At 42.5% G+C, this 12,439-nt stretch overlaps 1 protein-coding gene across 5 annotated transcripts in view; it reads left to right on the forward strand.

Moving 5' to 3' along the window:
* arhgap24 (Rho GTPase activating protein 24) overlaps nucleotides 1-12,439 on the forward strand; it is an 86,252-nt gene that overhangs the window by 67,397 nt on the left and 6,416 nt on the right. For all 5 annotated transcript variants that reach the window (XM_015942914.3, XM_015942917.3, XM_015942916.3 and 2 more), the window contains 5 exons: nucleotides 2,967-3,174; nucleotides 5,583-5,715; nucleotides 7,330-7,403; nucleotides 7,491-7,612; nucleotides 7,688-8,870. In XM_015942914.3, the coding sequence (XP_015798400.3) occupies nucleotides 2,967-3,174; nucleotides 5,583-5,715; nucleotides 7,330-7,403; nucleotides 7,491-7,612; nucleotides 7,688-8,870 (1,720 nt within the window). The remainder of the gene's footprint in view (nucleotides 1-2,966; nucleotides 3,175-5,582; nucleotides 5,716-7,329; nucleotides 7,404-7,490; nucleotides 7,613-7,687; nucleotides 8,871-12,439) is intronic.

The following is a 12,439-nucleotide window of genomic DNA, read 5'->3' on the forward strand; positions in this document are numbered from 1 at the left end:
ATCCTTTTATTGTAGGCAGAAACAAAAATAATTCCAAAAGGCAGGGAGCCAAAATACAAAAATCCAGAAAATGAGAACAAAGCTCACTTAGAGCACAAACTGGGGACGGGACAGGAAGCTCACACAGAGCACCAAAAACAACACTGACAAATACAGTGGACCAACAAGACAATGAGAAACAGACAGGGCTTTATAGACTGGGGCACTATATGGAGGCAGATGAGCTGCAGGTGTGTGGGGAGAGAACCAGGTGAAGGCAATAACTAATCAGGGAGGAGGAGCAAGAAGGAGCAGGGGAGGACACCGGACCTGACTGGGGAAGGACACACAAACACACACACACACACACACACACACAGCTGGAGAAGGACACACACACACACACACACACACCTAGCTGAGAAGGACATACACACACACACACACACACACACACAAAACTGAAATAATAGCCCTATAGAAATATGGTGGGGAGACCAAGAGAACATGAAGAAAACCAGGAGGAAGCTGGGGACAAAAAGGCTGGAGCTACAACTGGAGGGGCTGGGGATGACCTGAAGGGCTACAAACAGAAGACACATAAATGAGACGCAGACAAAGGACACATGAGGGCGCTATGAGACACAAAAGGGGAATCTAGAGAGGGATGGAGAACATCAGGAGACACATGGGGAAAGACGCAGATGCAGACCATGACAATTAAATTCTGCACCTCTGGTGTACTCACTTATCACAAATTGTTTAATAGGCATCTGATCCAGAAGCTTATTTAATGTGTCCGTTTGAAGAGGGGTGAGTATGAACACCTGCCATTTGCCATTTATTCAATAGAAACTTGAAATTAATGACCCGAAATATTTGACTTGAGCATTGAAAGCTCTGAACAGGAATATTTTTGGTGATAGTTTCATTGTTGTTGTTTTTTTAACCATAGTGTCAAGTACGCAAGAGCCGTGATAAGATTAGTCTCACTTAGCCACTGTGCCTTGCTGTACCTCATGCATGGATGTGTGTGGGTGCTCTGTTAGTATCTGAGAGCAGAAAACTATGCAGATCCAAATCCTTCTTTAATCCCCTCTCGTGCTGCGCCCACATGAGTCAGCTGCAAATGGAAATCAGCCTCAGACAAAAGGCAAGCAGGAGGTTAAGAGATCTGATTAGCAGACTTGGCAGGTGTACGCTGTTTTACGCCTGGCCTAAACCGACATGTAAAGGATTTTTGTGGCCATTTTGAAGCGTGTAAATAATTACCATCTTACTCATTATGGACAGGTTGAACATAGAGTAATATTGTCCCGTGCTAGAGGACTGATGAGCTCATGACGCACTACGAACTATTAGCAGTTCATGCAAATGTAATAATTACCATATTTCCTGTCCATAAGGTGCACCTGAATGTAAGCCACACCAGCTAAATTTGGAGGAAATCACAAATGTTTTAATGTTGAATGTTCCATGTCCAGTCGGCTCATGGGTCCCCGCTAGAGTTGTTAGTGTTTTGTATTTACGTTGCATTTGTTAATCACCAAAGACGAGCAGTGTCTTCACAACTGACCCTCAAAACATAGAAGAGATCTGGTTTGGTTCAGCTGTATAAAGTCCAGATGACCAGTTCTGAGAAGAACTGTCATCCCCACACCTTGCTAGCTATTTCAAACATGGATCTGGAAGCTTATGCTAAACACTGTTAGATTTGAGGTGCTTATTTTTTTGGTTCATCTGCACAAAAATATATTAGATAATCTAAAGTAGTAAGATCTAAACCCCAAGATTTTATGTTGTTAGCATCAATCACAGAGATACAGCGCTGGATAATGGCTGGAGACAGTTGAATAATTTTAACCCTAACCCTCTAGCTTGTGTGGATGAGCGCAGTTACCCAGATGCAAACAATGCATTTCAATGGTCTATAGGGAGCCTAAGCCACTTCCGCATCATGGGACCCCGGAATAACGAAATAATTAATGCAAGTCAACGGTGCTAAAAATGCTATTTTCTAATCCGCTTTGCCTTACGCCCTAGATCGCACATATGTTGTACTGCAATTTTAATGAAAAGTAACGATGGGTGTTTCGACCATGCCAGTCATGTACTTTGAGATTTATTAGCTTGTAAAAGTTTGTAATTAGCATAACTACTAACTAGAAATTGGCACATCGCATATGTGACGTCGCCACATATTCTCCTCTCCTTTATCGTAGCTGCTACTTACCACATGACCAGATTTATGGTGGTTCTTTTCTCCTGTGAGAAGTTTGCTGAACTTACAGCCCCTTTCCCTCAGTTTTTTCCGTATCTGGTTCGATGACGTCACTTTCGCGAAGCGCATTTGTAGTCCTGGACTTATTTTCACACAAAACCTAAAATATTGTCGTGTCGTCCCGTTGTCCCGTCCCATCCCCCCGCCCCCCCTGGTTCGAAAATAAGCACGTTCTTAGTATCAAAATGCATCTTTAAAATTCACAAACATCATATGTGAAATCCATGGCACAAAGCAAGCGGAATAAGAAAATAGCGTTTTTAGCCCCTTGCACTCATTTTTTTGTTCTTCTGGGAACCCATGATGTAGAAGTGACTTAGGCTCCCTATAGTGCGCCCCTGGTGACCATTAGCTGTAAAGATATTAACATAGATAAGCTGCATCATTTTATCGGTCGCAGGGTCCAAAGCAAAGCAAAAATGTAGCAGCTTATAGTCCGAAAATTACGGTATTTAATATTACCTCCATTTATGATCAGAAATCATTCTAAAATTGATGGTTATCTTTAATGGTGTAATGTTTTGCAGTTTATTTTTTGTGTTTGAGAATTACTTCAAAACAATCAAATAGTGAATCAATCAGCTGATTCTTAAACTCCTTTTCCCACAGGCAGGCTTTGGTGGTTTCTTTGTGATTCACATATGCTTTTAACAAGCAATACTGAGCATTTTCCATCATTTTTTCATTCGTCTGTCGTGCATATCAGGGATCTTTGGTCAGAAGTTGGAGGAGACTGTGCGGTACGAGCGCCGCTTTGGGAACAAGCTTGCCCCCATGCTGGTGGAGCAGTGCGTGGACTTCATTCGGAGGTGGGGGCTTCAGGAGGAGGGTCTGTTCAGACTGCCGGGACAGGCTAACCTGGTCAAAGAGCTGCAGGACGCCTTTGACTGCGGAGAGAAACCATCTTTTGATTGGTGAGAAAATTGTGATTAAATCAGGGATTTTTAATGACTAGCTCTTGTTGAGTTTGCTGAGTAATGGGATCTGTGCACCTGAAAGGACTCCAGTTGAAATATAAGCTGAGTAAACTGTTTTGTATTGGAAATCTACTTTACATCCATAAATATATTTAGCTATAGTTGACAAGAGACTAAATGATGAAATAAACCATCTGTATCTGTGTTCATCATCAGCCTTTTTGCATTGTTGAGCCTCTACTACTCAATCTTTTCTGTTATTCAATTTTTTTTATATTTTCACGTATAACTTGTGGGCTCTGCAGAGGTTAATTTTTTTTAACCGTGTCCTGTCTGGCTGTGAAGCAAACAGAATGGATGTCTGAATGCTGGTAACAAGCCTTACAGATTTACTCTTAGGTGGAAGATCAAAGCGTCTGCTTTTAATGTCACGCCTGATACTTAAAACTTTAGTGTTATTGTTTTTGAATGCTTTGTAATTCCGACCAGACACAGAGACAGAGGTGAAAGAGAAAGGAAAAGACAAAAGGTGGGAAGAGAAGGGGGAAGGGGGGTGGGGGGGGGGGGTGTCCACAAAAATAAACAATAATGAACAAGAGTCTGCTTCTAGACCTGCAGAAAGAGAAAGAGCAGAAAAAAATGGGACACACAACAATACATCAGGAGCAAGCTATCACTGCGTCAACCTGATGGTGAAATATAAAATCAACATTGTTTAACTGAACAATCACACGATAATAAATCACAGTGCATGTAGTGGCAACGACAGCCTTAAGACCTGTGTTGAACGTGCCCAAGCCCATACTTTTGAGAGCACCATGTGAGCACCTGTGTGTGTACACGTGCTTGTTTATGTAAGGTTTCTCTATAGGACCGTCCAATATAGAGTGTGAGGGACCACAGATCCGCCCCCCAAAGATGTGTAGGAGACGGGGGGAGCTCAAGTCCCAGAGATCCAGGCGCTGCCCCAGAACACAGGAACCCCAAGGAGACTGCAACCAGAAAGGCCCCCACCCCTTGCAGAGGTTTCATTTGATCATTTGGAATAAGCAGTGCTGTAGCATTTGGATTAGATTAGATTAGACAAACTGGGACTGACAGCTTGTTTTGTCATGATGTGGCCTTGTAGTTATGACCCAAAATGTAGGCAGGAGGCATACTGGCACGCAAACCAATATGAAAGCTGGTAGGTAGTGTGATGGAGGATGCGTACCTGACAATGACTACCACAAACAGGGTTTAAATACATGAGGATATTCAGGGAAACAGGTGGGTAAGGTATCGAGGGGCAGGTGAGTTCAATCAACACTAACGAGGGAGACGAGACACCAGAGGCACAGGAGACTACAGGAGCAGATTCTGACTAGCCTAGTGAACTAGACCAAATTCTTGCTTTGCAAAGAATGGTCTAGGCATGCTCCATTGGAACATCAGCAGCTCCTACCAGGACTCTGGCTGGCCAATCACAGCTCTCTAGAGGGGTTTCAAACACATAAAGAGCTGTGAATGGTCCATAATGAAGGGCCAATCATAGTGCTCTATCTGCTTAGTGAACAAATCACAGAGCTTTATCCGCTTTGTGGGCCAATCAGGGCACTCTATATGCCTGGTGGGTGGGATGATGCAACAGAGTGAAACAAGAGTATGTCACATTCATTGTCCAGTGGAATGCGGAGATCATTTGAAAGACAACGGTAGAACCCGCCCCACAACCGAGAGCTGTCAGTGGAGCATGGCCAGACTAAATAATACATTTATTTAGTCTGGCTTGCCAGGCTAGATTCTGACAGTTTTAATGCGGAAATGTTAGCAAACATAATCAAAATTCATACAGAGATTTTCTGCGTGTCTTTTTTAATATAAACCTAATTCTTTAATGAGTGCAGAGTAAATTTCAATGTACACCTGTGAAATGACAATAAAAAGATCTTGAATCTTGAAATTCACATTCTGATTTATTATTTTCAGCCTATATTTAGCATTTTTGTTTGTTTTTCCCATGTCTAGCTAAATAAATATTAAAATGCATACAAAGGGAAAAGAAGAACATGCTGTTTCAAAAGACCGGACAGTCAGTAGGATTATCCGAGTATAGACGTCTTCCGGTGAGCCAGAATACACAAAAGCTGAAAACAGAGTCTAGTAAAACAGGGACAGGAAGGAGCTGAGGAATAACACGAGGCTAAGGTCTGGCTTGGTGGGAAGTGTGCTTCTGCACATGGTTTAGTGCCGTTTTTAGCCAAGATAACCGAAAAATAGGATTGTTTTAAGGAGGGAGACACTAAATACATGTCTACTAGATCACCACCGACTTACATTTGTGTTAAACAGGAACAGAATGAAATGTTTAACAACTGTTTTTCAACTTTTACCCAGTTTCACCAGATGTCTCAATCTATCAACAGTAACACAGATGTGCACACTGTAGCTTCTCTTCTGAAGCTGTACCTCAGAGAACTGCCAGAGCCCGTCATCCCTTTCCAGAAGTATGAAGAGTTCCTGGCCTGTGCCAAGCTCTTGGGCAAAGATGATGAAACGGTAAGAAAAGGAACATGAGTTTTTTTTTTCACCCCACATATTGCCTGCAGTCACGGACGTTATCCCTATGTGTGAACATCTGCTGGGTTGGGTTTATGTAAAGTTAGCTCTGAAAAGCCCTTCTTTAGTTCTGCTGTGGCATTAAATCTGGTCTCTGACCACCGAGTCATCCCTGCTCTGATGTTTCCTCACATAATGACTTCACTGTCTGTCCTGACTTCTAGTGCTTCAATAGGATTTCTCTCACAGCGTGAGACACGGTTATAAGCAGAGTGAGACCCAAAACGTTTTTTCACTGCTCAGCTTTTGGGTTTTTGTGTGGGTTCCTGTTTTTAAAACCAGAAAAATGTTTCTGTCCAGATTAAATGCTTCACCTTTTTATCTTTGACATAAGAGAACAAGCTTAAAACATCTTTGTAAATCACTGTATTGCCACTGGTTCTTTTTATATTTCTGAAAAAAGTCTATAATTTGTTTTATTTTGCACGGAAGTCAGAAGAAAAGCAAGTGGGAAGAGGTTCGGTTCGGAATTGCTTCCAGAAATTTTGACCTCAACAGCAGCTGTGTGTGTGTGTGTGTGTGTGTGTGTGTGTGTGTGTGTGTGTGTGTGTGTGTGTGTTTGTCGCAGCCGGTGTTACACCATTTTTTGCTACCATCATATTTTGTGGCTCTAAAGGGGACGTGAAGAAAGTGATCAGACCTTTGAATTTATTTTCTCACAGTGCAGCTCGTTTAAAAAGCCTTTTCCCAGAACAAATATCTTTAATGTTTAAAAGCATGGTCTGTTATTTTTTAGTTGGAGGGTCAAAACAGCACAACAACCTGTGTGGACCTTATTTATAGAGTTAATCCAGCAGATGCAGTCTTAAATATTATTCCAGTTGTATTACATGTTGAGTCGAAAGTTGTTGACACTGTCTGTTGAAAACAATCAAAAATGATGGGTAAATAATTGTGTAAAATTAACAGCATAACATTTCATAAAAATCCCTCTATCTTTTTTTATTTTAGAGTTGTTTTAATCAATTTTCAATCTGGCCTCTCTGACTATCAGCAGTAGATTTGGTAATTGTTAATTTTATCAGGAGCTGTTCTCAATACCATCCATTCACTCTCTTTCACTTATCTGGGGTTGGCCCGGGTCGGGCCGTGGGGGCAGCAACCTGAGGAGAGAGGCCCAGATCTCCTTCTCCCTAGTCACTTGGGCTAGCTCCTCCAGGGGAATCCCAAGGTGTTCCCTGGCCATCTGTGAGACATAGTCCCTCCAGCGTGTCCTGGGTCTTCCTTTAGGTCTCCTCCTGGTTGGATGTGCTCAGAAAACCTCACCAGGGAGGCGTCCAGGAGGTATCCTAACCAGATACCCAAGCCACCTCAACTGGCTCCTCTCGATGTGGAGGAGCAGTGGGTTTACTCCAAACCCCTCCTGGATGACCGAGCTTCACACCCTATCTTTAAGGGCGAGCCCAGACTCCCTGCGGAGAAAACTAATTTTGGCCCTGTGGCTCAGCTCTCTCTTTACCTTCACATTGACCTAGTTATTTCATAATTGTAGCCCATAGAATGAGTAACTTTGAGCTTCTTTTGTTTTTACCTAAATATGTATTTCATCTGCAGGGTATGAAGGAATTAAAAAGGCTTGTGGAATGTCTACCTCCAGTGAACTTCAACCTCTTGAAATACATCTGCAGGTAGGGATTATTATTTTGGGTGGATGGGATTCAAATTGTGATGAAAAGGTTAAAGAATGAACAAAAAAAAGTTCTTCCTTTTCATAGGTTTCTCGATGAAGTTCAGTCTTATTCAGGAGTGAATAAGATGAGTGTGCAGAACTTGGCCACTGTTTTTGGGCCAAACATCTTAAGGCCAAAGATTGAGGATCCAGTGACAATAATGGAAGGTCAGTGTTTAAAAACATTGTCAGATATAATCATTAGTTTAACTTTCATTCCCAAATGTATTTTGTTTTTACCAGGAACTGTTCTGGTCCAGCAGCTCATGGCTGTTTTGATCGGTCGCCATGATATCCTTTTTCCGAGAGAAGAAGACGAGTCTGCGACACTCGAACCCGCCAACAATAACAACATTGAACTCCCACGAAGACAAGCCGTCACGACTACCTCAGGCATAGCCACAGTGACCCAAAACGCTGAAAACAACAACACCCAAGTGGTGCGGCAGTGTGTTTGGGAAGCACCCGAGTCTCATTCCCAACACCAACAAGTAGACAACAGAGGCTCCCCGCGATCAGCGAGCCCCCGAAATGTTGTCCCCGGACACTTAGACATGACCCGTAGTCCAACTTTGACTGTGAAGAAGAACCCAGCCTTCAACAAAGGAAGTGGGATTGTTACAAATGGCTCCTTCAGCTCCTCGCCCTCTTCAGATCCAAATTTAGATAAGAGCCACTCCTTAACAGGAAGTGGGATTTTGACAGCACGTCGTAGCGGGACGCTCAAAGGCTCAGGGACAAAAATGGGCACCGGTGGCGTGACAAGCGGAGGCAGTCCGGCTGGGAATGGGACGAGCATTTTGCGCATGGGTATTTCAAGCTGTGACACAGTCACAGGAAGCCAGAACAACCGCAATGGTCTTTGGGTACAAAACGGCTGTGTCATGCTTCGAGAGAGCAACAAGACACGCGAGTGCTCCAACGGGGATCAAATAGCCAGTCAGAATCGTCTGTCTACGTATGATAATGTGCAGTTAAACCATCAGAACCTGCAGAACCAGATCGCCAACACATGTCTGAGCACCAGCTGTGAGGACAAGCAGAGTGTGGACAGTGCCACCTGGTCCACGTCGTCCTGTGAAATCTCCCTCCCCGACAATTCCACTTCCTGTCGTTCCTCCACCACCACCTGCCCTGAGCAGGACTTTTACAGCGGACACTATGAAGATTTGGATGGACCAGCACAGGATGGTGAACTTCCCCAGTCTGGTGGTGGTGGTGGAAGTGGAAGTGGCAGGAACAGCAACAAGGAAGAGGGTGAAGATGGAGGTGGGGGGAGCAGCCAGGGCACCAGTTACAGTGAGACCAGTGAGGGGCTGACCGTTGGTAATGGAGCTGGCAGCCACAGCGCGCTGCACAGCCTAGTGGCCAGTCTTAAACAGGAGATGAACAAACAGAGGAGCGAGTATGAGGCCAGGATAAAAAGGTAGGAATCAGAGACTGACTGATCTATTGCTGATGTTGAAAATTTAGAGGTCATGATCAGCTGATGACCGATATGTGCAGCAGATTTTTTGAGCCAATGCTTTCCACCATATTGGCATGCTAAAATAACAACAGTGCATGCACGTTTTATTAACCTTAAACCATTTTTAACACTGAATTTAAAGCTGTCCTAGAATTTAAAACCACATCTTTTTTGTTTTTGTTGAATATAAGCAGCTTGATGTGTCTACTGTTGCACCAAAAGCCTGTCTCTGACCTGTTTTCCATGGTGAATTATAGTGTTGTAATGGCCGCTGAGAAACTTCAGTCTGAGGAGAGAAACACTAGCCTGGCCTGCCAGACTCGTCCTCTGTTTAATTCTGCACAGAGAAAGAGTCTGGTATCTCACAGGCAGCGTGGCACTTGAGGGGTGGGACCAGCCAGCGAAAAACTAACCAATCAGAAAAAAGACGGAAATGCCGACTGTACCTCTAGTAAAAAAAAAAACCGGTGTCTGGCAACGGCGCAAATATCTTTTAAGTTTTTTAGAAGAAATGCTTTCAGCGCTTCTACTTGTTGTGGTTTTAACCCTCTCAGGCTCAAAATAAGTTTTGATAAAACGACAAACAACTAAGTCCTTCAGGGGTACTTCTGAGTTTAAAAATGCTCATGAAATACGAATGTGGAGTAACCAGGTAGGTAGGTTTTAATGTTGCAAATCTGCAACACCTGCCTCCAGAGGGTTAAAGACATTCGAGTCATGTAGAACAGAGGAAAGAGCCGCAGCGAACTCCGCTGCTGTCTTTGTTGTTTATGAGAAACTGAGCATCATTGTGTGTGACGTCCGCGATGCTGTAGTTTTTTTAGCTGTAGTCAAAAATGGCGTCTGGCGACAGCGCAAACATTTTTCTTTAGAAGAAAAGCTTTTAGCGCTTCTACTTGTTGTTTTAAAGACGTGTCCAAGTCATTTAGAACAGAGGAAAGAGCTGCAGCAAACTCCGCTTCAGTCGCCATGTTTATGACAAACTCGGAGTTGTGGTGTATGACATACACTACTCGGCGCTGATTGATAGAATTCTCAGGGGGTGGGGTTATTTGAATAGGAGAGTTCCCAGACCCTTTCTCTGTGCAGAATTAAACAGAGGAGGAGTCTGGCAGGCCAGGCTATAGAAACACCACATTACATCTTCAGGTCCCAACACACTTCAGCGACAGCAGTACAGAAACGCTGGTCACGGTATTGCTAACGTTAGCCTGAGCTAGTGCTGTTGTTAACTTATCTTATTAGCTACTGCTAATGCTAGCCTGAGCTAAAGCTACTGCTAACTTACCTACTGCTTGTTGGACGAGAGGAAAACAAAAAAGAAGAATGTCGGATCACACATGTAACATTCCATTTTTTAATGGGAATATCCAAACCTTTAATGAATGCCAGATAGATCCACAGCTTGTGGTCCTTGTCCTCTTACTCGTTCTTCCAAAATATTGGATGATGCCAGTCTATTAAAAAATAGTAAATATTATCCGATATTTTGGCCAACCGATACCTCGGTCTATCCCTAGTTGGGATACAGATTGAAAAAGCAGCAAATTTAAGGAAGGAAGCGCTTGATGTTTTTTTTTTTTTTTTTTAATCAGTTCTAAGCTTTTTCTAGCTGTGGAAAATGATTTTAATATTTTCATTTTCTCTGTAGTTCTTAACTGCTTAATGAGATCAACATTAAGCTAGGGCTGGGTGAAATGGCCTAAAAAGAATATCACGATATTTTGAGGATTTCGACTCGATAACGATAAATAGACGATAACTACAGGTATGCGCAGAAACAAAAGCTGTCCACTAGATGGGGCTGTCATGTATTACTTTGAGTCACATTTTTCAAGTGGCGCTCACTGCAGAACCACAAAGGCGGAGCTGCACCAGAGTCAGCCCCGCCCATTCCAGAATCAGCCCCATCCATTCTATCAGAGTCAGTCCAATTCCTTCCAGTTGTCAGACTTTATAGCATTCTGGAACCAAAGAGGGTGTTATAGCTAAAAAATGCAAGATTGAGGACGGAGTTGAGAAGTGAATTGAACAGTTTTTGTAAAGGTTCCATATAATTAAAAATCTAACTTTTGGAACTTTTAATCATGTTATATTGTCATTTCCTCATAAGAAACACGCCAAAGCCATTTTTGGCCTCATTCATGCATTTTCCTCCCATCTCAGCTTCAATTTGGTCTCCTCCCCCGAAGCGGGTCTGGTCTTGGTTCTCAAATCTGGATATTCTGTGAATTTTCTGACAAATTATTTCTGAAATGATTTCTACTGAGACACCGCCGGAAAAATCATACATCCCATCCACACAGACACACTGAATAGCACAATTAAATATAACGCCACCCAATGTTTATCAGATGTGGTGGTGTAGTGGTTATGGTGTTAGGTTGACATGCAATTTTGCGCAGGTTCGCCTCCCAGTAATGGAAATATTCTATAACCCCTTTTACTCATTTCTAGCTACACTTCCCAGTACTATGTTTACAACAATTTATTGGTATGCCGTTTAACATATAATGACTAATGTGTTTTTTTTATTTATTCATTCGTTTATTTAGCCAGTGTGAGTCCATCTGTGAGCAGAGTTTCAACTAAAATGCTGTTTAGGAACGACCAAATTCAAAGAACTTGTACAGACATAAATATTTTGCTGAAAATGAACATTACAACTAAAATATGAACAAATTAAATGTTTCAGCTGGCTAAATAGATTGTTGCCGACCCCACCGAGAATCGAACCAGCATCAGCTAAGGGGAAAGCAAAACTTAACTCAGACGATCTTGCCACTGGACTACCAAATCCTACATGGTATTGTGACATGCTGTTGTACACGAGTTTTGTTAGAGCAGCTGTGGGCAGATATTCGCTAAAAGAAACCTTTTCGTTTCGGGATATATTCAGACTTTGTCATGTAGCAAGTTATATTTATCTTGTTTAATTGGAGCATAGAAAATAGCATTAACGACTGTAAACTAGTAACAGCCGTAATTCATGTGGGTCAGGTTAGTTTGCGATAAAGTTGAAAAACAAAAACGGAAGTCAGTGGGCTAGGCTGAGTTTGCGTGAATGGGCGGGGCTGACTCTGGTGCAGCTCCACCTTATGGTGCAGCTCCGCCTTCATAGTTCTGCAGCGAGCACCCTCTCACATTTTTTACTTGACTCAAGGTGGTACAGCTTCTTGAATGTTGCCAACCTACACACATCTTTTCTTTTTTTTTATCAAATTTATTGACATGGGAAAAATTATCTCAATGAGTCACAAATTTGGATAACGAAAAATTTTCGATGTATCGCCCAGCCCTACATTAAGCCATAATTCTTCTGTAATAGTTTAGGATTTCAACATGGCTCATGAAATTGTTGCCTCATCCTGAAATGAATGCATGACACATAAAACTAATTATAGTTCTAATAAGATTGGTAAGATTTTTTGCTTAAACCAAGAAGACACCAGATTACTTACCACTTTCACTGTTGATGTGCATACAGTATAAGCCTATGCATCATCCTCATCATAAGACGCAGGTAT

The sequence above is a fragment of the Nothobranchius furzeri genome, chromosome 6 (assembly GCF_043380555.1).
Source record: "Nothobranchius furzeri strain GRZ-AD chromosome 6, NfurGRZ-RIMD1, whole genome shotgun sequence".
Lineage (NCBI taxonomy): Eukaryota > Metazoa > Chordata > Actinopteri > Cyprinodontiformes > Nothobranchiidae > Nothobranchius > Nothobranchius furzeri.